Source organism: Triturus cristatus, chromosome 1_1, assembly GCF_964204655.1.
Source record: "Triturus cristatus chromosome 1_1, aTriCri1.1, whole genome shotgun sequence".
Classification (NCBI taxonomy): domain Eukaryota; kingdom Metazoa; phylum Chordata; class Amphibia; order Caudata; family Salamandridae; genus Triturus; species Triturus cristatus.
In genome coordinates, this window is record NC_140579.1 from 614075775 (window position 1) to 614102428 (window position 26654).

A 26654-nucleotide genomic window follows, 5' to 3' on the forward strand; every position below is an offset into this window, starting at 1 on the left:
GTCTCTATTGACTAACATTGGGCCCAGTGACATCTGCACCTTCTGCCCTAGTGCCCGCTGGTGGTGCACTACTACCTTAAATTGAACCTTGCCTGAAGACTCGAAGAGACATTTCTCCTATTGGCACTCAAATGTTTACTTTCTACAATTGCTTATTGACAATACCAAAGTATTTCTAGTACTGTAAAGCATTCTTACTGCCTTTGCAAACCAATTCCTACTGCTTCTTGAAAATTAGCCCTCTTCATGTAAAGCGCTCTGATACCCACTAGGATCATGCTTAGCTATAGAAATAAATAAATACAATTCTTAAAACTGTTACTTACCTGCAGCTGAGTTCCGAGTGGTTCTAAAATAACTGAGTAATAACACAGTTGGTCTTGGATTCAGTCTTTGACCGTGTGCAATTTCTTGCCTGAGTGTGTACAACAAATGCTTAACCCAGCCCCCTAATAAGCCTAACTGCTTGACCACATTACCACAAGTAGTGCTATTAGTACTACCTAAGTAAGCCTGTCAAAAACTGACACTTTCGTACACCAATCCATTATATTAGTCCATTTCAGTTTTAAGCTCACCTGGATGGAGCTCTGTGTCAAAAGGGGCACAGGTCTCCGCCTGAAGCCAGTGTACTTTGGTTAGTTTTGTTTGCCTCATTCCATACTGTTGGTCAGAGTAGGCACTAACCAAGTGGATAGGCAGTAGGGCAGGGCAAAATGGGAAGTTAAGTAATCAAGCAATCTAGTGAGTTGCAGAAAGCCTTTATGTTCTAAAGAGCAAGTGTTGAGCAAACTCACTTGCTTAAAATGACAGCTTCCCTGTGTTCTTTCACGAAGCCCACTCTTTCTGCTGAGTCTGTGATTTTCACTTCGTGCTTTAGTGTTGAAAGTGGCGTCCATCGATGGAGCTTATGTTATAGCCACTCATTGATGTGATTAAGCTATTGTCTTACATTTTATTTCAAACATGCTGTATAGTTAATGTACCAAGGATTACCAGTCTGTTGAGGAATAGTTAAAAACATCTGGATTAGATAAATGGCAAAGTTGGTGATCCGTAGAAGCACGGAAGTAATATTTACATAGCTTCAACCTTTCTCTGCCTGCTTCCTTATCGTTTTTGGTAGGTGGTGCAGTCAGAATCCCAAGAGAATGGCCAGGGCATTGAGGATGAAAAGGAACCCGAGGAAGAGCCCAGACCTCGACCGCCGCCTCCCCCAGAGGTGCCCATAGAGAGTGAGGTCCCTCCCCCTTTGGAGCCACAAATTCAGAAAGGTGAGCAGCATTTATATGAGAAGAATTAACTGGATTTGGTTGCAGGTATCTGCCACATTGCAGCTCTGGGATCTTAATTTGTTACAAAAATTCTACACTTCCCTTGGCCTGGCCCAGCTGCGTTAGCCCCCCCCCCCCCCCCCCCGGCCCAGCTGCGTGCCCTGGCCCAGCTGCGCGACCCCCCCCCCCCCCCCCCCCGCCCCCCCCCTTGTGCTGGGCCCTGCGTGACCTCCCCCCTTGTGCTGGGCCCTGCGTGACCTCCCCCCTTGTGCTGGGCCCTGCGTGACCTCCCCCCTTGTGCTGGGCCCTGCGTGACCTCCCCCCTTGTGCTGGGCCCTGCGTGACCTCCCCCCTTGTGCTGGGCCCCGCGTGACCTCCCCCCTTGTGCTGGGCCCCGCGTGACCTCCCCCCTTGTGCTGGGCCCCGCGTGACCTCCCCCCTTGTGCTGGGCCCCGCGTGACCTCCCCCCTTGTGCTGGGCCCCGCGTGACCTCCCCCCTTGTGCTGGGCCCCGCGTGACCTCCCCCCTTGTGCTGGGCCCCGCGTGACCTCCCCCCTTGTGCTGGGCCCCGCGTGACCTCCCCCCTTGTGCTGGGCCCCGCGTGACCTCCCCCCTTGTGCTGGGCCCCGCGTGACCTCCCCCCTTGTGCTGGGCCCCGCGTGACCTCCCCCCTTGTGCTGGGCCCCGCGTGACCTCCCCCCTTGTGCTGGGCCCCGCGTGACCTCCCCCCTTGTGCTGGGCCCCGCGTGACCTCCCCCCTTGTGCTGGGCCCCGCGTGACCTCCCCCCTTGTGCTGGGCCCCGCGTGACCTCCCCCCTTGTGCTGGGCCCCGCGTGACCTCCCCCCTTGTGCTGGGCCCCGCGTGACCTCCCCCCTTGCGCTGGGCCCCGCGTGACCTCCCCCCTTGCGCTGGGCCCCGCGTGACCTCCCCCCCCCCCCCCTTGCGCTGGGCCCCGCGTGACCTCCCCCCCCCCCCCTTGCGCTGGGCCCCGCGTGACCTCCCCCCCCCCTTGCGCTGGGCCCCGCGTGACCTCCCCCCCCCTGCGCTGGGCCCCGCGTGACCTCCCCCCCCCCTGCGCTGGGCCCCGCGTGACCTCCCCCCCCTTGCGCTGGGCCCCGCGTGACCTCCCCCCCCTTGCGCTGGGCCCCGCGTGACCTGCCCCCCCCTTGCGCTGGGCCCCGCGTGACCTGCCCCCCCTTGCGCTGGGCCCCGCGTGACCTGCCCCCCCTTGCGCTGGGCCCCGCGTGACCTGCCCCCCTTGCGCTGGGCCCCGCGTGACCTGCCCCCCCTTGCGCTGGGCCCCGCGTGACCTGCCCCCCCTTGCGCTGGGCCCCGCGTGACCTGCCCCCCTCTTGCGCTGGGCCCCGCGTGACCTGCCCCCCTCTTGCGCTGGGCCCCGCGTGACCTGCCCCCCTCTTGCGCTGGGCCCCGCGTGACCTGCCCCCCTCTTGCGCTGGGCCCCGCGTGACCTGCCCCCCTCTTGCGCTGGGCCCCGCGTGACCTGCCCCCCTCTTGCGCTGGGCCCCGCGTGACCTGCCCCCCTCTTGCGCTGGGCCCCGCGTGACCTGCCCCCCTCTTGCGCTGGGCCCCGCGTGACCTGCCCCCCTCTTGCGCTGGGCCCCGCGTGACCTGCCCCCCTCTTGCGCTGGGCCCCGCGTGACCTGCCCCCCTCTTGCGCTGGGCCCCGCGTGACCTGCCCCCCTCTTGCGCTGGGCCCCGCGTGACCTGCCCCCCTCTTGCGCTGGGCCCCGCGTGACCTGCCCCCCTCTTGCGCTGGGCCCCGCGTGACCTGCCCCCCTCTTGCGCTGGGCCCCGCGTGACCTGCCCCCCTCTTGCGCTGGGCCCCGCGTGACCTGCCCCCCTCTTGCGCTGGGCCCCGCGTGACCTGCCCCCCTCTTGCGCTGGGCCCCGCGTGACCTGCCCCCCTCTTGCGCTGGGCCCCGCGTGACCTGCCCCCCTCTTGCGCTGGGCCCCGCGTGACCTGCCCCCCTCTTGCGCTGGGCCCCGCGTGACCTGCCCCCCTCTTGCGCTGGGCCCCGCGTGACCTGCCCCCCTCTTGCGCTGGGCCCCGCGTGACCTGCCCCCCTCTTGCGCTGGGCCCCGCGTGACCTGCCCCCCTCTTGCGCTGGGCCCCGCGTGACCTGCCCCCCTCTTGCGCTGGGCCCCGCGTGACCTGCCCCCCTCTTGCGCTGGGCCCCGCGTGACCTGCCCCCCTCTTGCGCTGGGCCCCGCGTGACCTGCCCCCCTCTTGCGCTGGGCCCCGCGTGACCTGCCCCCCTCTTGCGCTGGGCCCCGCGTGACCTGCCCCCCTCTTGCGCTGGGCCCCGCGTGACCTGCCCCCCTCTTGCGCTGGGCCCCGCGTGACCTGCCCCCCTCTTGCGCTGGGCCCCGCGTGACCTGCCCCCCTCTTGCGCTGGGCCCCGCGTGACCTGCCCCCCTCTTGCGCTGGGCCCCGCGTGACCTGCCCCCCTCTTGCGCTGGGCCCCGCGTGACCTGCCCCCCTCTTGCGCTGGGCCCCGCGTGACCTGCCCCCCTCTTGCGCTGGGCCCCGCGTGACCTGCCCCCCTCTTGCGCTGGGCCCCGCGTGACCTGCCCCCCCCTCTTGCGCTGGGCCCCGCGTGACCTGCCCCCCCCCTCTTGCGCTGGGCCCCGCGTGACCTGCCCCCCCCCCCTTGCGCTGGGCCCCGCGTGTCCTGCCCCCCCCCCCCCTTGCGCTGGGCCCCGCGTGACCTCCCCCCTTGCGCTGGGCCCCGCGTGACCTCCCCCCTTGCGCTGGGCCCCGCGTGACCTCCCCCCTTGCGCTGGGCCCCGCGTGACCTCCCCCCTTGCGCTGGGCCCCGCGTGACCTCCCCCCTTGCGCTGGGCCCCGCGTGACCTCCCCCCTTGCGCTGGGCCCCGCGTGGCCTGCCCCCCCCCCCCTTGCGCTGGGCCCCGCGTGGCCTGCCCCCCCCCCCCTTGCGCTGGGCCCCGCGTGGCCTGCCCCCCCCCCTTGCGCTGGGCCCCGCGTGGCCTGCCCCCCCCTTGCGCTGGGCCCCGCGTGGCCTGCCCCCCCCCCTTGCGCTGGGCACCGCGTGGCCTGCCCCCCCCTTGCGCTGGGCACCGCGTGGCCTGCCCCCCCCTTGCGCTGGGCACCGCGTGGCCTGCCCCCCCTTGCGCTGGGCACCGCGTGGCCTGCCCCCCCTTGCGCTGGGCCCCGCGTGGCCTGCCCCCCCTTGCGCTGGGCCCCGCGTGACCTGCCCCCCTACCCACACCGTAAGAGGCTATGCTCTGGCCTACTACCCGCCCACACCGCGAGAGGCTAGGCTCTGGCCTATTACCTCCCCCACCCCCTCTGAGCCCACCCGAGGCTCTGCCCCACCCAACGCCCTCTAAGGTGATCACACTAAGGCAAATAGTACACACGGGAGGACAAACCTATTCAAACTAGCCTATTCTTCATAATTCTAATGTGATTATCACTGTTTTCTGTTCAGTGACCCTCACAGATACTCTGTTCCGGAGGTCCATTAGTCAACAGAAGGCTGGAGTCTCCATCACTATAGATGACCCAGTGCGTACATCTCGCGTCCCCTCTCCACCACGCTTCAAATTCAGCACCATTGTTCATATTTCCAATCTGGTAAGTTAAAGCCTGCTTCAGTTTTGGTTGAGGTTCTTAAGATTAAATGCCTTGTATTGTTGCATTTGTATGGAGCCTTGTTCCTGTATCTGTGCCAAGATTGGCTACAAGACCTTGAAGTGCTCATTTTGTTCAGCAATATTCAGATCTTCCTATACATATTTTATTGTTGACCTTTTGAGGAGGTAGAATTTGCAAGGCCTCTTCTGGGGTGTATGGATTTTGCCAGGGTCATCAATAGCACTTGATTCAGAAGCAGCAGCTGAGTCTAGCAGTCAAGGCTTTACTGTAATAGTTATGTCTTAGAAAGCGCAATACATCATTACATTGCAGATATGACAAACGTCTTCTCAAGGTAGTGCTGTATAGTAAAAAAAGACTAGTGCTCTTATTTACATATAAGTAAAAAGAGCAGCATAGCAGATCAGACATTGGACCCTTCTGTGACAGGACCACAAATGTTTTATGCTATGCATCTGCTAGATGTTTAGTAATATTTACCTTTTGACCAGTGTTAACCTTGTACGTCTGTGCTCAGGCTTACTTTTCAGGCTACAGTTTCTTAACTGTATATAAATTTCTTATGCAACTGTTTGTTATGTAAACCAACAGTTAACGCGAGTTACCAATCTAGCTCCTTCAACATTTGAACAGTATAAAAAACTCAATTATCTATAAAAAATGAACTCCTTTGTATACTACAGTGTTCTAGACCCAGATCATGAGATTTCTGTCAAATAGCTACAGTGCACATTTTCCTTTAGTTTTCCTTTATTGGTTATTGTGTTGATTTTGTCAATTAAGTTCTTCTAGTGACTTAAACTTTTGAGCAGTATATGAAGGATAGTGAAGATTTATTTATAAAGTTTTATATAGATGCTCCAAGGATGCTGTGGGTGTGACGCGGTCGACAAGGGTCTTGCTGTGACTACTAGGTTCCTAAGCTAAGTGAATGGTCCTGGTCACAGAGTTGACGTCCTCTCCAGGCTGGCAGAAGTCCAGTCGCCACTGGACTACCAGTCACCCGGAGTCACAGGCCAATCCTTCCTGAGTCAATAGCTCGCCCTCTCAGGGTCGCAGCAGCTCTCCGACAGCACTCCCAGGTTCAGCGAACTCTGGTGCAACTCTATGCTTCGGGTCTTGGTCCCAGGGGCTGCACGGCTGCAGTGATGGCGACTTGGAGACTGAGTTACCAACCTGCCCCAACAGGCTTCTTCAGCTTTTGTGTCCCTGTGCTGTGAAAAGGAGGCTAGCTGGCTGGCCCTTGGAGTCTCTAGGCTTTGCTGGGCTCTGGAGATGGACAGGGCAGACCGGGCACAGTCTCTTAGCTAGTCACCTGGTGTAGCAGGTGCAGCCTTTCTTTCATGATCTCTCGGTGCAGCAGGGCAGACCTCCTTTGGTCCTCCTTCCAGGTCAGTTGAGGTCTGGGTGCCCTCTTTATGTCCGGAAAATGCCCCTAGGGCAGGATGCAGTTGGTAGCCAATGGGATTCCCTCCCACCTTGCAAAACCTCCCTGTGGAGTGAGGCACCTGGCCATCCCAGTATGCACCATCTGCCCACTCTCAAGATGGTGAGACCCTTCTCTTGTTTGGACCTCACTAGCCAACTCTGTGGTGTGGCTACCTCAAGGCTACATGCACCTGGGGAAACTGATTTGGCCACTGGCTCCCCTCTCTGGTCCCCTTGCCAGCCTGTTTGCCTAAACAATGGAGTGGTCCAGCACCCTAGAGCTATTCATTTGACCTTCAAAGGCGGCTTCCCTTTGAAGTCTGCCTTTTGGGGGCTAACACCCATCTGGTTTCCTGCAGGAGTGATGCAATGCCTCCCTGTCCTGCAATTCCTCATTGATCCCCTTCCTCAGAGTTGTTGGCATGTCTTCCCCGGAGGGCAGAAAGCTGTCTCATGGTACAAGATCCATGTGTACCCAGGAAGGCACTGGAGTTTTAAATGCAACAAAGTTAAAGCTTTACAAAAGCTGTACACTGCAGCAAGCTATATTAATTTTGATTTGAGAATCAAGTCAAGCCTAATGTATTGAGTTGTTTGATACCTTGGACTGCCCACTTTGGTCATTCTGCCTAGTAGTTAGCATGACTGAGGGGTTAACGTGTAACCCCCTGCACCTCCCATTCGGGGAACAAGCCTTTCCAAGGTAAGAATGGCAGTCTGGCATTTTTACTGTAAGAACATGTAAACTACATGTCCTGTAGGTGTCATATGTTACACCCTGACTTAGGACTCGGTAAGCCTGCCAGAGGGGTTTCATCCACAGATGCACAGGGTAAGTGGAGGCTTTTCCACTGCTTTTAGTGGCAGTCGGGCCAGCAGTACACAACAGCTCTACCAGTCCTCAGTGGCGTACTGGCAGACTAGTTTTACCCGGGGGACCTCCAGGTTGGCTCAACCTGTGCTGCAGTCCCTATGGTACCAATCTAACTTACATGCCCTGGGTACCATATACCAGGGACTTGCAGGAAAGCTAGCCATTTCCAGTTGGGTGCAGCCAATTCGACATACACTTTAGGGCCAGGACGCTCAGTGCATCCTGAGTAGGACAACCAGCAGCATCAGTCTAAAAACTTGGTGTTGACATTACAAAAAGAGACATTTCCTTACACCAAGGCTGCTACCACTGTACTGGCACGCAGAGTGCCTATCCTTGCTGTCTGTCAAGCAGTAATGTGGGTTTTTATGCACACGTTCATGAGGCGCTGCTTCTTTGACAACTAGGTCTGATTGGAAGAGCATTTCACGTTTGGTCCTTCAGGTCTTTTTGGTCTGAGCCATTCTACAGACCCACCAACTTAGCAGCTCTACTGCTTTGGCACCCAGTCTAAAGGTGAAGAATCTGTAGTTAGAAGTAACCATCACAAGAAATAGTTACCTATCTTTGGTCCGCTATCTGGTGGCTATTTTATCTAACTGCAGATTAGTCACTGCCTATCCACCTCCCTGTTCTGTGGAATGGTCTTTTTCCATTCTAAAAAGGTCCCACACTAGAGATCTTCACAGTTGCACCTATAATTATGACTCAGCTGTATGTCTGAGGGCGAGGACAGTCCAAGAAACTGATGTTGAATTGCAATGGAAGCGCTTATGTGCAGCTCCATTGTCCCTTCTGTCTGAAACTAAGTCAATCTGGATCTGCATTACTCCACCTACCAGCATGCAGGAGCAGTGCTGTTAACATCTTTCGTGTCCAGTCTGATGCCTGAGGATATTTTAAAAGCGAGCAATTTGTGGTAAGAGTATCGAACAGAAAGAGCTTTAGGAAAAAAAGTAACTTGATGTTCTCTATTTTAGAAAGCCAATGTTAAACAAAACAGCCAAAGCTTTTGACAGCCAAATGTAGGCTGTAATGGCCAAAGGTAATTTTTTTCACTTTTTAAACAAAAAAAGCCACTTTAAAGCGGTCACACTGTAACCAAAGTATCATGCAAATTTCTGTTTCCTCACACATAGCTTTGTGAGGGTATGGAGGATTTTTTTAGCCAATTTTCAGGCAGCTGTAAAAACAAACTGACTCTCAAACGGCATTCCAATCTCTCCCTTGGTCGTGTCAACATAACAGTCTTAAAAAAAAATATATCCATTGCCGAAGGATATCTGTTTATAGTCAGTAGTGGCGAATTCCATCGTTCTGGAATGGGAACTCACATGGGTCACTATGTGGTTGGGAAAGTCTTTATATATCAAACTGCTGAAACTGAGGGTTATTTCCCTCAAGCCATCAACTGGAGGTCACTCATACAAACACCAAGTCATTGCTTTATCTGAACAAGCAGGCAGGAACTCATTCAGATTTGTTCTCTTAAAGCTCAGACTAGCTGCAATTGGCTCATGCCAGGAATCTCAGCATTGCAGCAGTTAATCTCCTGGGAATTGGCAAATCTGTCACTTAAGACCCACTAGTAGTTCTTTTAAAATGTCCTGCTCAGGGAGTCTGCTTCAAAGTGATGTCCGAATTTTTTTTTTTTTTTTTTTTTTCTGCGAACTTTAATTTTCCCCTAGATGTGTTTTCAAATGCAAACATCCCAAAATGTCCAAACTATGCTTCCAGGTTTTACTAGCCTTTTGCTAGAAGCTGGTGAAGAACTTTGTGTACGTGTTTTCTCTGACGGGAGCCAAGACAGAAGTGGGAATGTCAGTGGTGGTTCACAGGCCCTTCGCCTTTGAGTGTCTACACAAGAGGCCTCTGTGGAGACGGGCCTCCTTTTCCAATTTGGGGCCCATATCCAACCTTCTATTGTTTAATTTGACAGCCAGGCTCCATAACACTTACAGTATTTACATTTTAATCTTCTGCCAGAAAGTACGTACATGTGGAGGTAGGCTAGGCAGCCTATTCTTTTAAATGGAATAGGCTCTACATATTATGAATAAGGAAGAGCATTGGCCTATCCAGATGCCAGTACAAGGAGGTTCTCTCTTCTTTCTTTTTTGTGAAAGAGACTGTGGCTGGCTGTGAGTGTGCACGTTCTGGGATCTCTTTTAGTGCTAATTACACCATGTTGGGGTTGCTGGTGTATCGGCCACCAGGGCCGTCTAAAGAGTTTAGGGCAGCACTCACTGATGCAGTCAGTTCCTTGGCTATGAGAGCTGCCAACTTCAGCGTTATCAGGGATCTGAATATGCATCTAGACAGCCCCTATGGACACAGAAATGGTTAACTTCCTAGCAGACATTGCAGCCTGTCACCTACACAGCTGGTTTCAGGTCCTACCCACTCTGCTGGCCAATTGCTGGACCCTGTCTTTTCCAACCTTCCTTCCCTCACAGTCCACACCCTTATCCCGGTGTGTTGGTCCGATCATTACCTGATTTCCATGTCCCTCTCGGTTGTAGTGCCTTCCTGGAAGGTAGGTCAGAAGTCCTCTTTTAGCGCTCATGGCACAAATTGAATCTGGATCAATTCCATGCCCTTTTCTCTGCGAATATCCTCAGTCTACCTGCTGACCCGTATGCTGCTAACTAAGCGCAATGTGTTGGATTTTCCAGCCTCTGGACACACTTATTCCTGCCAAGTGGTCTAAGAACCATAATTCTAAATCTAGCCCTTGGTACAATGACAAGTTGGCTACTATGCGCAAAGCATGCAAAAGGCTGGAGCAGGCTTGGAGACGAGACTATGACCCGGTCTTGAAGGGGTACTATCAGGCTGCTATTAAGAACTACCATAGGTCTATTCAATCAGAACGGGCAGCTTTCTTTGCAAAGAAAATTAGGGAAAGTAGCAATACGGCCAAAAGTATTTTCTCGATACTTACAGATCTTAAATCAATGAAGACATCAACAGCACCTCTGATCACGTCAGATCAGCAATGTGAGGACCTCACCACCACCTTTGTCAGGAAGGTAGAAAACATCTATATGTCCTTCCCGCCGACTCCAGCGTGCTTAAGTTAGGTGCCTAGACCACTCTCTACCTGCACTCTTGCGGCCTTTCAATCTATCTCTCAGAATAAGCTGCGCTTGCTATGTAGCAAAGTTAAATCCGGTTCTCCTGCTGACCCTCTCAAGCCTGACCAATTTATGACATCTCTCCCTGTGCTCCGGGCACCTCTGTGCCAGGTGATTAAATATGTCCCTTTCCATGGCGGTTGTCCCTAGGATGTGGAAGCTGGCGAGGGTGGTCCCTCTGCTTAAAAAATCCACTCTGGATCCAGCTAAACCAGAGAATTTTCGCCCTGTATCTCTTGCCATGGGTGTCTAAGATCTCTAAGGCCTACATTAATTCCATCCTGACAGAATTCCTGAATAACAACAACATTTTAGACCCCTCTTAGAATGGCTTTCGACCAGGCCACAGCACGGAGTCGGCTCTCCTAGCTGTGACCGAACATCTGCGGAGAGCATTAGACGCTGGGCGCACCTCGGCACTGATATTATTAGGTTCGAGGCATGTGGGCTGCTGAATTCATATCTGTGCATAGATCGCCGCCTAGTGTTGGGTCCGGATGTTTGCACGTTGTTGTCCTGGAAGAGTCTTCGAAGTATCCTTGGATAGGTGACTCCTCCCCTGGACTACAGTGCGCATGGGCATCCTCTCCATCCTCAGATTGTTTTTTTCCGCCATTGGGTTCGGATGTGCTATCTTAGCTCAAGTTAGGAAAATATTTTTTCGAGGCCAAAAGGCCTTTAGTTTGCGTCGGTACTGTTTATCGATCGGGTTTCGATCCAATCCTGTTAGTTTACTAACCTACAGCACCGACTTTTTTCGCATTTACCTGTCCATCGACTACTTCGACGATGGAATCGAGGACGCCATTCAAAAGGTGTCCGGTATGCAATGCGAAGTACCCACACATCGACGTCCACCCGGTGTGCAACAAATGCCTTTCGCCGGACCACGACGAATCGACATGCATGGCCTGTGTCCGGTTCCGTTCCAAGAAGACTTTGCGGAATCGACGAGCGGCGAGACTCGAGGCGCAGCACGCGGCACCGGCCCCAACAGACATCTTCGACGAGGCCTAAGACGTCGAGGAATTAGAAGTCTTGCCCTCCAGTCCCGTTTCCGAACACGAACCCGGATCGGACGAGGTAGACGAGTCACTCTTCCACAGAGGTGAAGACGACACCGAGGTAGGAGACGACGAGGAGGCCTTAGGGGCCGAAGAGAGTAGCTCCAATGATGAACAAGGCCTACCTGTTCAAACCGTTGAAACACCAGTGCCACAGCCTATGGCTCCGGTCGAGGGATCGCCTTCGGGCCTTACCCGAGACCCATCCCGCAGTCCTTCGGCTCCGCCCTCGGGCCCGGCCTCAGACGTTCAGCGGCAGCCATTACTACATAAACAGGCTGGTTTCCCTACCACAAAACCGAAACCGAAAGCTACTCCGGTTCCACCGAAACCGAAACTGAAAGTGGCGCTAGTCGGATCGAGGCCTTCGACGCCAGCGCACCGCGTCGGCACCAGCCGTACCAAGAGGGACTTCGGTGCCGAACTTGAAGCGGGCGACGTTGGAGTCGACAAACGGAAAAAAGCCATCGCACCGACAAACCTGCTCGGCCACCGGCACCGACGACACCAAGGGCCGTACCGCCTGCTGTGTCTCGCATCACTCCCTCGATGACACCTAAGCCTCAGGTATCGAAGACTTCGGTGATCTCTGCACCTCGACTCGATGAACCGCCGGCGCCGAAAAAAGCCACGGCCGCCTCTACAAGCCTAGCCGGTGCCAAAGCCTCGAAGGCGCCCCAAGTACGACCTGGTGCGACGCAAGGCAGCAACACCACAGCTGTCCTCCAGGACACGTCGGGTTCCGGTTCGATCGGAGCTCCAGCAGCCTCTTCGGTGCCGGCCAATATTACCTTCGGCTTGCCTCCGTCGACAATCCCAAAAATGTTCCAACTCAGGACACAGGTCACCCAACCTACGGTCACACCTGCTGAGACGTCTTCGGCACGTATCATCGACGCCGACACTGGCAGGATGATTCTCCACGACCGAAGGATAACTTCGGAGCCGCCATTGGACCCTTTCAGGATCCCACTAAAAAGGAAGTTGCCTGCTGAATCGGAACCACTCCTTTATGAACCCTTCCATTCATCCTACCAGGATCTACACCGGTTCTCCCCCACACGCTCCGATACGGATGCATTAGAGGACTACATGGGTGACCAAGTCCCCTACCATGTGGACACGGACCCTGATGACCAGCAGGACCCTGATCAAACTTGGGGTGACCCTGCAGACCCCAATGCACCTCTCGATGCACAGGACCAACAACTCTATGGGGCGAAAACATCTCCTACGGAGGACACTGCGGCGTTCAACGCTCTTATCGAACGTGCTGCAAATAACCATGGGGTACAGCTTCACTCTGATACCATCGAAGATGACTTTCTAATGGACACCTTTGCATCCTCAGAAAGACATGTAAAGACTCTGCCAATGTTGAAGGGGGTCCTCAAACCAGCCAAGGACATTTTCAAGGAACCCACCAGGGCACGAGTGATAAACCCCAGGATTGATAAAAAATACAGATCAGCACCTGGGGATCCTACTTACATCAGAGGACAATTACCACTAGACTCCATCATCGTAGCGAATGCACGCAAGAGGGCACACTCGCAAACGACAGGTGACGCTCCTCCCCCGGACAAAGAGTCCAAGGTGTTAGAAACCTCTGGCAAGCGAGTTGCCGCCCAAGCTGCCAACATTTGGCGCATAGCCAACACTCAAGCGCTCCTTGCTCGCTATGATAGAGCGCACTACGATACACTGGAGCAAATATTCCAACATCTCCCTGACCAGTTCAAGGAAGGCGCAGAAATGCTCATCAGGGAAGGACAGCTACTAACGAACGCTTCCATCAAATGCGCACTAGATGCTGCAGACACGGCTGCCAGAGCCATAAACACAAGCGTCATGCTGCGACGACATGCCTGGCTACGGATCTCAGGATTCAAGCCTGAGGTACAAAACAATATACTGAACCAGCCCGTCAACCCCGACTACTTATTCGGGCCAGAGGTTGACACCACCCTCGAAAAGATAAAAAAGGACACGGACACTGCGAAGTCCATGGGCGCCCTACAAACTCAGTCCTTTCGGAGCGGCTCCTTTCGTCGCCCCGGAAACAAGGGAGCAGGTAGAGGACAGGGGTCACAACAAACATAACAAAGGCAATACACAGACCACCTATGATAAAAACACCCGAGGTGGATATCGTGGCTCCAGCACAAAGGGCAGAGGACGCGGCTACGGCAACACCAGGTCCTCCCCCAAGAACAAGCAGTGACGCCCTCTCCCTTCCTCCCGACCACATAACACCTGTCGGGGGAAGGCTACAAAGGTTCCTGTCCACGTGGAATTCCATCACCACGGACAGGTGGGTCAAAGATATTATAAAATACGGTTACTGTCTGGAGTTAACCTCCACTCCACCCACAATACCACCAAGAAGCCGTCCTATGTCCTCAGAGCACTTAACGCTCTTACAGCAAGAAGTGCAAAGTATGCTTCTAAAAGGCGCTATAGAGGTCGTACCCATCCACGAGCAGGGTGCGGGAGTGTACTCCCTCTACTTCTTAATTCCAAAAAAGGACGGGTCGCTCAGACCTATATTAGACCTGAGACCCCTAAACCAATACATTCTTTCAGAGCACTTTCACATGCTCACTCTACAGCAAGTCCTTCCGCTTCTCAAGCAGGGAGACTTCCTAGCCACACTGGACCTCAAAGATGCGTACTTTCACATACCCATCCACCCCTCACACAAAAAATACCTCAGGTTCACTGTTCAGGGGCAGCACTATCAGTTCAAAGTCCTTCCCTTCGGCGTGACAACAGCGCCCAGGGTTTTCACAAAGTGCCTAGCTACGGTGGCAGCACATCTACGGAGGCAGCATATACACGTCTACCCCTACCTAGACGACTGGCTCGTTCAAGCGAAGTCAGCCCAGCAATGTGCAAGCCACATGTCCCGCACCATTCACCTTCTTCACAGTTTGGGATTCTCACTAAATTATCCAAAGTCCCATCTCCAGCCCGCACACGTACAACAGTACCTAGGTGCGACTATAGACACTCTGGCGGCCACAGCTCAGCCAAACTTAGTGAGGATCAACAGCATACAACTGCTGATCTCCAAGTTCAAACCCAATCACTCACTTCCAGCGCGAGTGTTTATGCAGTTGATAGGCATGATGGCCTCCTGCATCTTCATAGTCCCGCACGCGAGATTACATATGCGCCCACTTCAGGAGTGCCTAGCACGTCAGTGGAATCAGGCTCAAGGACAGTTAAAGGACCTAGTGTTGGTGAGCGGTCGGGCATACAACTCTCTGCATTGGTGGAATCCACAAAACCTTTGCAAGGGCCGACCATTCCAAGAGCCTGTCCCACAGATAGTACTGACAGCGGACGCGTCTCTCCAGGGATGGGGAGCTCATGTACTCCACTACACAGTGCAGGGACTATGGACAACACAACAAAAGAAGTTGCACATCAACCTTCTGGAACTGATGGCAATCTTCCTAGCCATGAAGGCATTCAAAGTACATCTATGCAACAAGGTCGTGTTGATCCGGACGGACAACATGACCGCAATGTACTACATACAGAAACAGGGAGGAACACACTCCACAGTTGTCTCATCTGGCTCAGAGCATGTGGAAGTGGGCCATTCAAAGGAACATGTTCCTCATGGCGGAACACCTCCCTGGCAAGGACAACCAGATGGCGGATCTGCTCAGCAGACACAGCCACCAGATGCACGAGTGGGAGTTACACCCATCAGTACTCCAACCGTACTTCCAGCAGTGGGGTCATCCGGAGATAGACCTATTCGCGACAAGCGAAAACGCAAAATGCCAAAGCTTCGCCGCCAGATTCCCACATCCGCAGTCGCAGGGCAATGCGATATGGATGAACTGGTCCGGCAGATTTGCGTACGCTTTTCCCCCAGCGCCATTGATACCGCTAGTGGCCCGCAAACTCCGACAACACTCCCTGACACTCGTCCTAGTTGCTCCCACGTGGGCACGCCAGCCGTGGTACACCACCTTCCTCGAACTTTCCGTGGTGCCGCATCAAAGGCTGCGGCTCAAACCCGCGCATTTGACGCAGAACCATGGAGAGGTTCAGCACCCAGATCCGCAACAGCTGAATCTGGCGATCTGGCTCCTGAAGTCCTAGAGTTTGGCTATCTCAACCTGCCACCTGACTGTATGGACATCAAGGAGGCCAGGAGACCCACTACCAGAGTTTGCTATGCAGCCAAATGGAAAAGGTTCGTCATTTATTGCGGTAATAATGACATCAACCCGCTGGACGCATCCATCCAAAACATCATCTGTTATCTCTTACACCTATATCGATGCAATCTGGCGTACACCTCTATACGTGTCCATTTGACCGCAATCTCAGCCTATCTGCAAACCAGGCAGCACCTCTCTCTATTCAGAGTGCCTGCCATCAAAGCATTCTTGGAAGGACTCAAACGAGTCATTCCACCAAGCCACCCACCGGCTCCAATGTGGAACCTCAACTTGGTCCTCACACGCCTGATGGGTCCACCCTTTGAACCTCTACACTCATGCGAGATTCAATTCCTTACCTGGAAAGTGGCCTTCCTTGTAGCGATCACTTCCCTAAGAAGAGTTAGTGAACTCCAGGCACAAACCGTTCAAGAGCCATTTATACAGGTTCACACCAACAGGGTCGTACTACGTACCAACCCCAAATTCATGCCCAAAGTAATATCGCAGTTCCACATGAATCAAACTATTGAACTGCCAGTTTTCTTCCAAAACCCACGAACTGTTGCAGAAAGGGCACTACATACACTAGATGTACGGAGGGCCCTCATGTACTACATCGATAGGACTAAACCCTTCAGGAAGACAAAACAACTGTTCGTTGCCTTTGCCCCACACCACAAAGGTAACGCCATCTCCAAAGCAGGGATAGCCAGATGGATAGTTAAGTGTATTCAAATCTGTTATCAAAAAGCAAAACGCACATTAACTATTCCACCACGAGCCCACTCAACACGTAAGTTGGGGGCTTCCATGGCCTTCCTAGGAAATATTCCCCTGCATGATATATGCAGAGCAGCCACATGGTCCACTACACACACATTTACAAAACACTATTGCGTAGATGTGCAGTCAAAACAGCAGGCAGCTGTAGGACAGGCTGTTCTCAAAACACTTTTTCAGACCGCTGCAGCTGGCACGGGTAGCCGCCGCCAATAGAGGGCACTGCTATGTATTCTATGCACAGATATGAATTCAGCAGCCCACATGCCTCGAACTGAATATGCTACTTACCAGTATGCATCTGTTCTTGGCATGTAGGGCTGCTGACATTCATATCGCCCTCCCTCCTCCCCGGCGCCTGTCGCAGCTGCAGCTCTCAGAATTACTGCAAGCATGGTCATCACTTTCTGTATCTACTCCATCACTGCCACAATGGCGAAAAACAATCTGAGGATGGAGAGGATGCCCATGCGCACTGTAGTCCAGGGGAGGAGTCACCTATCCAAGGATACTTCGAAGACTCTTCCAGGACAACAACGTGCAAACATCCGGACCCAACACTAGGCGGCGATCTATGCACAGATATGAATGTCAGCAGGCCTACATGCCAAGAACAGATGCATACTGGTAAGTAGCATATTCAATCTCAGTGCCGCCAGTGACTCGGTCTCCCATCCGATTCTGCTGCAACGACTGAAGGAGGCCGGCATTGTGGGCTCCGTTCTAGATTGGTTCATTTCTTTTCTTTCTGAGAGGACGTTCCAGGTGACAGCTCCCCCTTTTACCTCCTGTGTTTATACCATTGCTATTTAATTTGTATGTCCAACCTTTGTCTGCTGTGGCCAGGAGCAGAGAGCTTACTATTGTCTCCTATGCTGACGACACACAGTTGGTAGTGGCACTCTGACGACTCTATGCAGGACGCTCTCAAGTTTCGGAGCGATCTTGCAGTCGTCACTGAGTGGATGACTGCCAGCTGTCTCCAGCTTAACGCTAGCAAGTCTGAGGGGGTGTTGGTTGGGAGAGAGACTGGATTATGGAATGAGCATTGGTGGCCTGCAACCCTTGACGGCGCCCCTGCCCCCAAGCAGGTGGTAAAAAATCTGGGGGTGTGGATGGATTCGGCCCTCAGTTTTCAAGTCCAAACAAAAAAGATGGCAGGGACTTGTTTCGGGCTACTACGGGGGCTCAAACCTCTGTTGGGTTTCTTTGACCAGTCTACCCGGCAAGTTATCGTCCAGGCCTCAATTCTGTCAAGACTGGATTATGCCAGCTCGCTCTATCTGGGGACAAATAAGGCAAACATCTTGAGTCTGCAGAGGGTCCAAATTTCGGCTGCTAGATTTCTTCTCGGTCTCCCTAGAGCGTGTTCTGCGACGAATGCCATTCGCTGGCTCCCCTTGTTGCCATTGGCCAGGCGGAGCCCTCTACATGACCTTTAAGATTCTGAATTTTGCCTCTCCAGGTATCTTGGCTAACCTGCTCCTGCCCTATGTACCCACCCTCTAACTTCGCTCTTTGGGGCAGCACATGGTGGTGGTTCCCCAGGTGAGGAGGATGCATGTTCGGGGGGGGGGGGGGGGGGGTGTTCTTTTCGCACCCTGGCAGCAAAACTCTGGAACTCTCTTCCTTTACAGACCCGCAGCTTAGACAACTACATTGCATTTTGGAAGGCAATCAAGACATCTTTTTCCTTTGCCGTAGGCCCAAGTTTTTACTAGGGGCCCGTTCTTTCTCTGCTGTCAGCACCCAGACTCCTCTTTGCTGGGGCAGTTGCGCGCTATATAAAAGTTTAGCAGTTGCGCGCTATATAAAAGTTTATAACATAACATTTAGCAAAAATGGGGCTGCAGTTTTCCTCAGTTAAGGCACATCTTGAAGCCATTGCAGCCGATAGAAAAAGACCGTCTCAAACCTCTTTTTTCATAGGCCCACTCATGAAGGATTTCTAGGAGATATTAACCAGCCTTTTCACCAGGAGTTTTTAAATTTTTATTTTTGAATTTTTAGAAAATCAGCATTAATGATATAGCAGTTTCATAATGTTAATATTTGTTACATGATCCATAAATAAAAAGACTTAAACCCAGAAAAAAAGGACAGTCAGTCATAGTTACAAACCGTGGAAGTTAGCACAAAAAATAACACAATTAATCATATCCAGTTCATAACTGGAGCCCATAGTGTATGTCCAAATTGCTTTTTTTTCCTGCCTTTAAGTTTATACAAAGCGGTTTCCAGCTTATACAGAGAAAGTAGTTTAGTCATCCACATACTAAAAGACGGTGGGTCGGGGTTTATCCATTGGGAAGTGATACATAGTCGGAGAATAGCCATACATAAAAACAGAAATCCTTTCTCAGGAACTGATCGAGTTCTGACATTTGCATCAAACTCAACACTAAACAGCACTAGTTGAGGTGACAAATTAACTAAAATGCCTAGACCTGTGTTCAAAAAGCTTTGTATCTCCTTGAGCCAAGGGGAAATAACGGGGCAGTCATATAGCATATGCACCAAATCAGCGGCCTTTAAAGTGCATCTAGGACAGAGGACCCCTCGATTTGTCCCCCATTTAGCTATCTTAGCTGGAGAGTAGTATAGGTCATAGATGGCCATAAAGTATTGGCTCTTGTGTCTACCTGAAAATAGTAACCGATCGGCTAAATTAAATACGGTTTGCAGGTCGACCCCTGTTATCCCCAACCTAGTCTCCCAGCGGTGCTCATGTGTAGCAAGGTCATCCTGCTGACATACGGTCATTATTTTGACAAGTTGAGAGATCTTGCATCTCCCTTTTATACATTCTAATATCGGGTTCTTTTCTAGACTGATCTGTCCTTTTATATCGAGATTGTCTAAAAAGCTGCGAATTTGGAGATATTTAAAAAAGTCTGTATGTAGCAACCCAAATCTTTCTTGGAGTTCTACGAATGAAATTAATTGTTTCTCTATGAAAAAATCACCAATGGATCTAACACCCTGGGCGCTCCACCTCCTCATTATAGAGTCACAAAAAATTGAAGGGAGTTTACCTGGTGTTCCCACCGGCGTATAGCGATTATATTCCTTAAAAGTAAAATGTTTACAAATTTTTGACCAGACTTGAGCAGCGGCAACTAGAATCTTGAAACGTGTCCTTTTGTAATAACTGGGCTCAAAAAACTTAGAAAACATATAGTTAGCTTCTGGGCCTAAAACAAGTTCGTAGATAGATGGGGAATTAGCTGGATCCTTGTAAGACTGTGCACCAAAAAACAAAGTTCCCATATGTTGTAGCATAGCCATCCAATAATAATGTTGAAATTGAGGGATATTTAATCCCCCCCCTCTCCTTGGCTAAACTTAATTTTTTAAAGGTTCTCGTTGTTCTTTTGTACCCCCATAAAAAGCGGGAGCATATTCTTTCGATTTTCGTAAAAATTAAATTAGGAACCAGAAGTGGAATCGTACGGAATAAATAAAGAAATTTCGGGAAGACTACCATCTTAATAACGTTACATCTGCCATATAATGATAGATGCAAGTAATCCAAGTTCTCTAACATTTTATTTGTTGAGATTAGGGTGGGTTCAAAGTTTAAATTGACTATGGACTGTACATTAACCGAGATTTTCACCCCGAGGTAAGTCGTCTCTGTGACTGTGTTAACACCGGATAAAACATCAGAGCCAGTAAAAAGAACTTGGGTTTTGTGTAGGTTCAGCTTATAGCCGGACACAGCACCAAATTCTGATGTCAAACATTCGATGCGTCTCATTGCGTTGGGAACATCCAGTGTAACGACAGCCACGTCATCCGCGTAGGCTAAAACTTTTATAGACTCGGTCACAGGCTGTACTGGAGTAATCTCCAAATCATGCTCGATCTTAATCAAGAGGTTCGATATAGAGAGCGAACAGGAGAGGGGAGCAAGGACACCCCTGCCGAGTACCCCTATAAATCTTAAACTCCCCAGAATGATTGCCTGAAATACGGATTGTAGCACCTGGACAGATATACATAGCTTGTACAGCCTTAATAAAGGAAGATGGAAAACCTTTCCAATGGAGAATTGCCCATAAAAATTCCCAGGAGACCCTGTCGAATGCTTTCTCAGCATCCAACAGGGCCACCCCTATTGGAACTTTAGAGACCTGAGACCAGTCCAGAAGAGAAATTATTCGCCAAACATGATCCGTGGTGCCTCTACCTGCCACAAACTCATGCTGACGTAATGAGACAAGTGAAGCTATACTCTTTCCAAGTCTTCTAGCAAGTATTTTGGAGAAGATCTTACTGTCTGAGTTAATTAGTGTAATGGGACGGTATGAGCCTGGCTCAACCGCATCCTTGCCTTTCTTTTTAAAGACTATTATGGTTGTTTTAGACCATGAGTCAGGTACTATACCCATAAAAGCTTGTTGGAATAGAAATAATAACACATCCTGAAGCTCAGCCTGGAAAGAGACATAGAATTCCAAAGGAATCATATCCGGCCCCATTGCTTTCCCCCTTGGCAAGGATTCCATTGCTTGGATGATTTCTTCCCATGTTATAGGAGTAGACAGACTTTCACTCTGAGCCGGGCTCAGGCCCACCGTAGTGATTTCACCTAAATAGCCCCGCGGGTCGAGAGTTTCCCCATTTTCGTAGAGCTTTTGATAGAAATGTTCAAATACCTCCAAAATACCGGGCTCCGAGTTTTGCAGGGACCCACCTATATCCTTAATTTGATCAATTTTGCTTTGTGAATGCTTTTGCCTTATTCTATTGGCCAGTACTTTCCCCACCCGCTCTCCGTATTCAAAACATTCCCTTCGGAATGTCTGATATTTGGCTGCCGTTTCGTCCGCATGATGATTGTAAATTATAGATCTCTGTTTTGCAATATTAGTTTGTATAGAAGAGACATCCATCCGATCTTTAATCTTTTGGGCCAGTTCTCGTTCCAGTGCACTTAACTTTAACATATCTTGTTCATTTTTTTGTCTTAAAACATTACGTTTCTTTAGTACATATCTAAGGGGTTCCCCCCTTACACCAGCTTTAAAAGTATCCCAGACCGTTGTATCTGGAGCAGAGCCATTATTAATTGCGAAAAAATATGGAAGCCAAAGTTTGATGCAATTCCGATATTCTTAATCTACTGATAGCTTCCTATCAAAAGTCCATTTATATTTTGTACATGGTCCTGTAGAGATCTGGAACTTTAACACAAGAGGGTTGTGATCTGATATAATTCTAGGCAATAGCGTAATAGTAGCATCTACCAAAATGGAAGATGAAGCAAAGAGATAGTCGAGGCGGACTAATTTTTTATGGGGAGCAGAATAAAAGGTGCTGCCCTGTTGGAATTTATTGAGTTGGTTCCAAACATCGTATAAACCTTGTTTCCTTACTAAGTTGCATAAGGATCTGAAAACTTTTGGTTTCCGACCCGTATAGTCTGTCCTTGAATTTATATTGAATGTTTCAGTTAAATGTAAATTAAAATTGCCGCATAATATGATAGGATGGGGCCATAAAGCTAATTCCAAACTAAGAGTCATATAGTTCAGGATCATCTACATTGGAGCCATAGGTAGTGCATATAGTTATGACCTCCCCTGTATCAAACCCTGCCTCAATAATGACCCACCGACCATATTTATCCTCTTTATGCTTTTTACAAAGGACAACACCTGGTTTACAAAAAATTGCTACACCTCTCGTATTAGTAGACTGCTTAGAACATGTAATCAATTCTAACCCCATCTTTTTAAGCCATAGCCTGTTGGCCCAAGCAATATGTGTTTCTTGAAGACAGACAATGTCCCATGCGAAGGCCCTGGCTATTTGTGCGAAAACCAGTCTCTTTTTAAAGTCGTTCAGGCCACATATATTTAACGTACATAACTGTACTTTCCTCATTGAATAATCTTTTTTTTAAAGTTAGACAAAAAATTGGTCATGTCTATATCAAACATAGACCATGCTACACCCCTTGTATTACTATTTTTGGCCTGGCCTCTAGTCTCAAACAATTAGTAACAGCTAAAAACAAAAACATCAATGCTGATTTTTCATTCCACCCCCCACCAAACACCCACCAACCCCCACCCCAACCCAACCTTACCCTTCCCGTGGAAGTTTATAGTAGTTCTTTTTTTCAAAATTAATTGATCCTCCTTTTGAACTGATCCTTAAAGCTACTCTGCAGCATTCTTCCTGGAAAGCAGCTACCATGTAGCTCTCCCAGCTACCCGTTGAGGCAGAGCGGTTGACCACTGTGCTATAATGAGCTAAATGTCTTTCGCTAAGATAAAGCTGTCATAGTGATTAATCGAAGTTTCCTCCCAAAGTACTGTCTGACTTTAGCATCAATCAGGCTGTTTCCATTACAATTAGGGAATGTTAAGCTTTTATAAGTTCTTCCTGGAGTTGAAGATCAGATAATCTAGCCACTTGTATGTTAGTTGTGCACCTGTTCAAACGGGTTTAATTGCAACAAGCCAAGATTGCCGATGATAGCCTAGATGGCTTGTTTCATGGGTTTAAGTGTTTTAGCAATGCTAACAAAACTTTGAAAAGGCCCAGAGCCCATTCCACTAGCAGAAAAAGTGCTAGTACTGCATTACTAAGAAAAGTTTAAATTTTCGATATCTGGAAAGTGGCCACTTGGAAGTCCCTACAAACAACTTTACGAGAGATTGTCGTGTTTCAGATTCCAAGGCAGATGCCCAAGTGGGCCAAACTTCCTTAGACTTTTTGCGCAGTTTTTGTTTATCTGCTTTTATAGGGATCGGTTTGCTATCCATGTTTATGGCTGTAAATAAATATTACTTAGAGGAGGAGGAGAAGAAATAATTAAATACCAGTAATTCTAGCGCTCCTCCAGGTGAATCTTCATTTGAGTCATATCAATTTCCCCTTGGACAAAGACATGATCTGATTCTCTTTCACTATCCTTTATTTCTGTAAAAACTGGCTCAACGAAGTATGTTGGGATACTGGAGGAGTGCGGTTCCTTAATGGAACAGTACCAGGTTTCCTGCCTTTCTAGGTTGCAGCCTTCCTGAGTATACTGTCCTCCTTTTCACCTTTTTCTTTCATAACGGGTACGTGAAAGAATGTTCATGTCGCTAGAGCTTAAACAGTGACTCTCATTGTGTTTTTAAATTGCCTTAGGTAAAGAAATGTTCGAGGCATGTGAGCTGTAGATCACATGCTTTACATACTCCTGCCGTCTAGTGTTGAGTCCGGATGTTTGCAAGTTGCTTGTCTTCAAAGAAGTCTTTCCAGTCTCAAGGTAAGGGGACTCCTCCTTTCGGTGACAGTGCACATGGGCATCAACTCCATTGTTGGATTGTTTTTTTCCGCCATCGGGTTCGTAGGTGTATTGTTGCGCTCCGGTTCGAAACTGTTATTCTGGTTATCCAGTATTGGGGTATCTTTCATAGATTCACATGCCTGAATCATTCCCCGTCGCCTAGGCGGGAGTCCCCGGTAAATAAAAAAAATAGTGCCAAAATGCTAGTAGTAGTAGTAGGCCCAAAGAAAAGGCCAAAAGCCTATATCTTAGCAGCCTATCTACCTCATTATGCAAAAAGAACCAAGAATTTGGTAACAACCAATCAGACACCAGCACCCTTCTAGAACCCTCTCAGCAGAGCCAGATCTCCTCAGATTTTCACCGCACGTCGTGTGGAAGGGAGTCTCCCTTAGTGCCTCTCAGTTTTCTTTCAACTTGCTTCAGCATGTCAGACAAGAAGGCCTTGTTTAAGTCCTGCAGGCCCTGCACCAAGAAGAGTCCATGTTGATGATCAACATGTGGACTGCATCTACTGCCTCTACCCTAAACATGAGGCAAAAGATTGCAAGATTTGCCGCACCTTCCCTACAAAAACTCTTAGGGATAGGGAGGCGAGAGTGCTTTTGTGGCTTAAATCCTCTTCGGCTGAGGAGGATGACAAAGCCTCTACTTCTAGCAAGAGAGCTAGATCGCAGGACAGCTTTTCCAGTGAAAGGAAGAAGCGTCTGAAATCGCATCATTCTACTTCTGATGCGCACTCTCCTCAGGATTCTACAGTCAAGACTAGCGCACAAACTGTGAGTAAAAGCCTTTCAAAATCTTTGGCTTACTCTCAATCTTCAGTTTCTGTAACCTCGTCTGCTTCTTCATTGACGCAAACCTTCACGACGACGGCACTTACCTCTCCTATTATGTCTACGAGGATTACTATCCTCACAAAGAAGCCCGCCGTCGAGGTGTCGTCGACGAAGTCCTCGTCGACGAAGTCAGCAGTACCGCCGTCGACGATTCCGCCATTGAAAAGCCTGTCGACGTCTAGCTCGTCGACGAAGATTACATCGTCGACGAAGATTCCATCGTCGGCGATGAGCCCGTCGACGATCCCGTCGACCACAGCCCCGTCGACGACGACCTAGTCGACGATGGCCTCTACTCCAGTTTCCACCAGGACTTTTCAACTAAAGTCTTTTCAAAGGCAGGACATATCACCGCTTACTCCCTCGCATCTCCTGGAAACTTATGTGCAGTGTGACGATGATGATTATGTGGACGACGAGGACGAAGGGCCCTTTGGGATTGCTCGCCATCCTTCGGAACTGCACATCAAATGTCAGGAGAACGATGATGATGAGGAAGAAGACAATTATAAAGGGCATTACTATCAGGAAGACATAGTCGTTCCGCATCATAGACCCTGCTACACACACCCTCGTAGGAACGAGATGTCACATCTGCCTCCTACTTTAATACAAGACCTACAAGCCATGCTTGAAGATTATAAGCAGCGTTTTCCACCGCAGCCAAACGTTCCACAGGTTCCACAGACTGCGCTGCAGCCGGACCCATTGCCTCTGCCTGAGGATCCAGCCCCAATGCCTCAACTGCCTGATCCTCCACAGGACCCGCATCAAGATACAACCTCAGAGGAGGAATACGAAGAGGGCGAGCTGCCAGACCCAGCAGACCCTTGGGATTCATATATAATCCCTATGCCTTCGCCACCTACCCCTCTACCATCTGATTCGCCCCCAGAAGATATAGGGGGGTTCCGTAACCTTATGCAGCGAGCTGCGACCAGGTTCAACTTGCCGGTCACCATTGAGCAGTCTGTTTTCTGCATGACTTTAAAGAAGAGTCAAGAAAGGTTACGAGAGCTATCCCTATCATTGACTAAATTTGAAAAGAAGGGGTTAAAATCATGAAAAACCCGGCATCAGTGCCAGCGGTGCTTCCACGGATTGACAAAAAATACCGTGCTCCAGCCGACAGTCCCTCTTGTCTCATTGGCCAACCGTGTCCAGACTCGGTTATATCTCAGGCAGCCCAACAAAAGTCTAAGAATCCGGCAGCACCGGTCACTACACCACCGGATAGGGAAGGATGCCGACTGGATCTAATTGGGAAAAAAAATTCAACTATGGCAGCTGCTTCCATCAGGGCAGCCAACTCCCTAGCGATAATAGGGCGTTATGACCGCCAGATGTGGTCAGAAATGGCAAGCTTTATCGACCTCATCCCAGAGGATAACAGGCAAGATGCTCGAAAGATTTTGTTGGCGGGTGAGCGTGCAGCCTCAGACTATCGACTGCGCACTGGATATTGTGAATACTAACTTTCGCCAGTTGGCTGGGGCTGCGGTTCTCAGGCGCCAGGGTTGGCTGAAAGCTACCACGTTCAGACCAGAAGTCCAGACAAAAATATTGGACATGGCCTATGATGGCGAATCATTGTTTGGAAAACACATAGATGACGCACTCTAAGCAATTAAAACGGATACTGATACTGCAAGATCGTTGGGCTCCTTGCAATACAAAAGAGGTACCTTCAGAGGAGCAAGGGGCTGTGGATTTTCATCCAGAGGAAGTTATCATACCCAACAAAATAGGTACCAGCCTCAGTATCGGCAATCATATCAGTCTTCCTACAGACAGACCAATACATCTGGTTTCTCTCGTCAAGGCGGACGAAAAAGATCGCAGAATCAGGGAAGAGACACCTCACGGAAGCAATGATTTCTGCAGGGCGCCTTCCACTCCTTTTCCCCTCCCTGTGGGTGCGAAAATTTCAACTTTTGTGACCAAGTGGCAAGAAATTACGTCGGACCAGTGGGTTCTGGACCTGGTTCACAACGGTCATACCTTAGAGTTTGTCACCAAACCACCCAAGGGACCCCCTCCCCCTCGTCTTCACTTACTATTCAAAGAAGCTTTAACGATGCTCCTCAAGAACGCAATCGAGAAGGTTCCTGCGCTTCAAAAGGGGACAGGTTTCTATTC

The 26654-nt window shown here is 50.5% G+C and overlaps 1 protein-coding gene across 6 annotated transcripts in view; it reads left to right on the forward strand.

Moving 5' to 3' along the window:
- Positions 1 to 26654, forward strand: part of LOC146870713 (apoptotic chromatin condensation inducer in the nucleus-like) — an 851523-nt gene that overhangs the window by 410655 nt on the left and 414214 nt on the right. For all 6 annotated transcript variants that reach the window (XM_085646186.1, XM_085646194.1, XM_085646198.1 and 3 more), the window contains 2 exons: positions 1127 to 1274; positions 4749 to 4894. In XM_085646186.1, coding sequence (XP_085502312.1) covers positions 1127 to 1274; positions 4749 to 4894 — 294 coding nt within the window. The remainder of the gene's footprint in view (positions 1 to 1126; positions 1275 to 4748; positions 4895 to 26654) is intronic.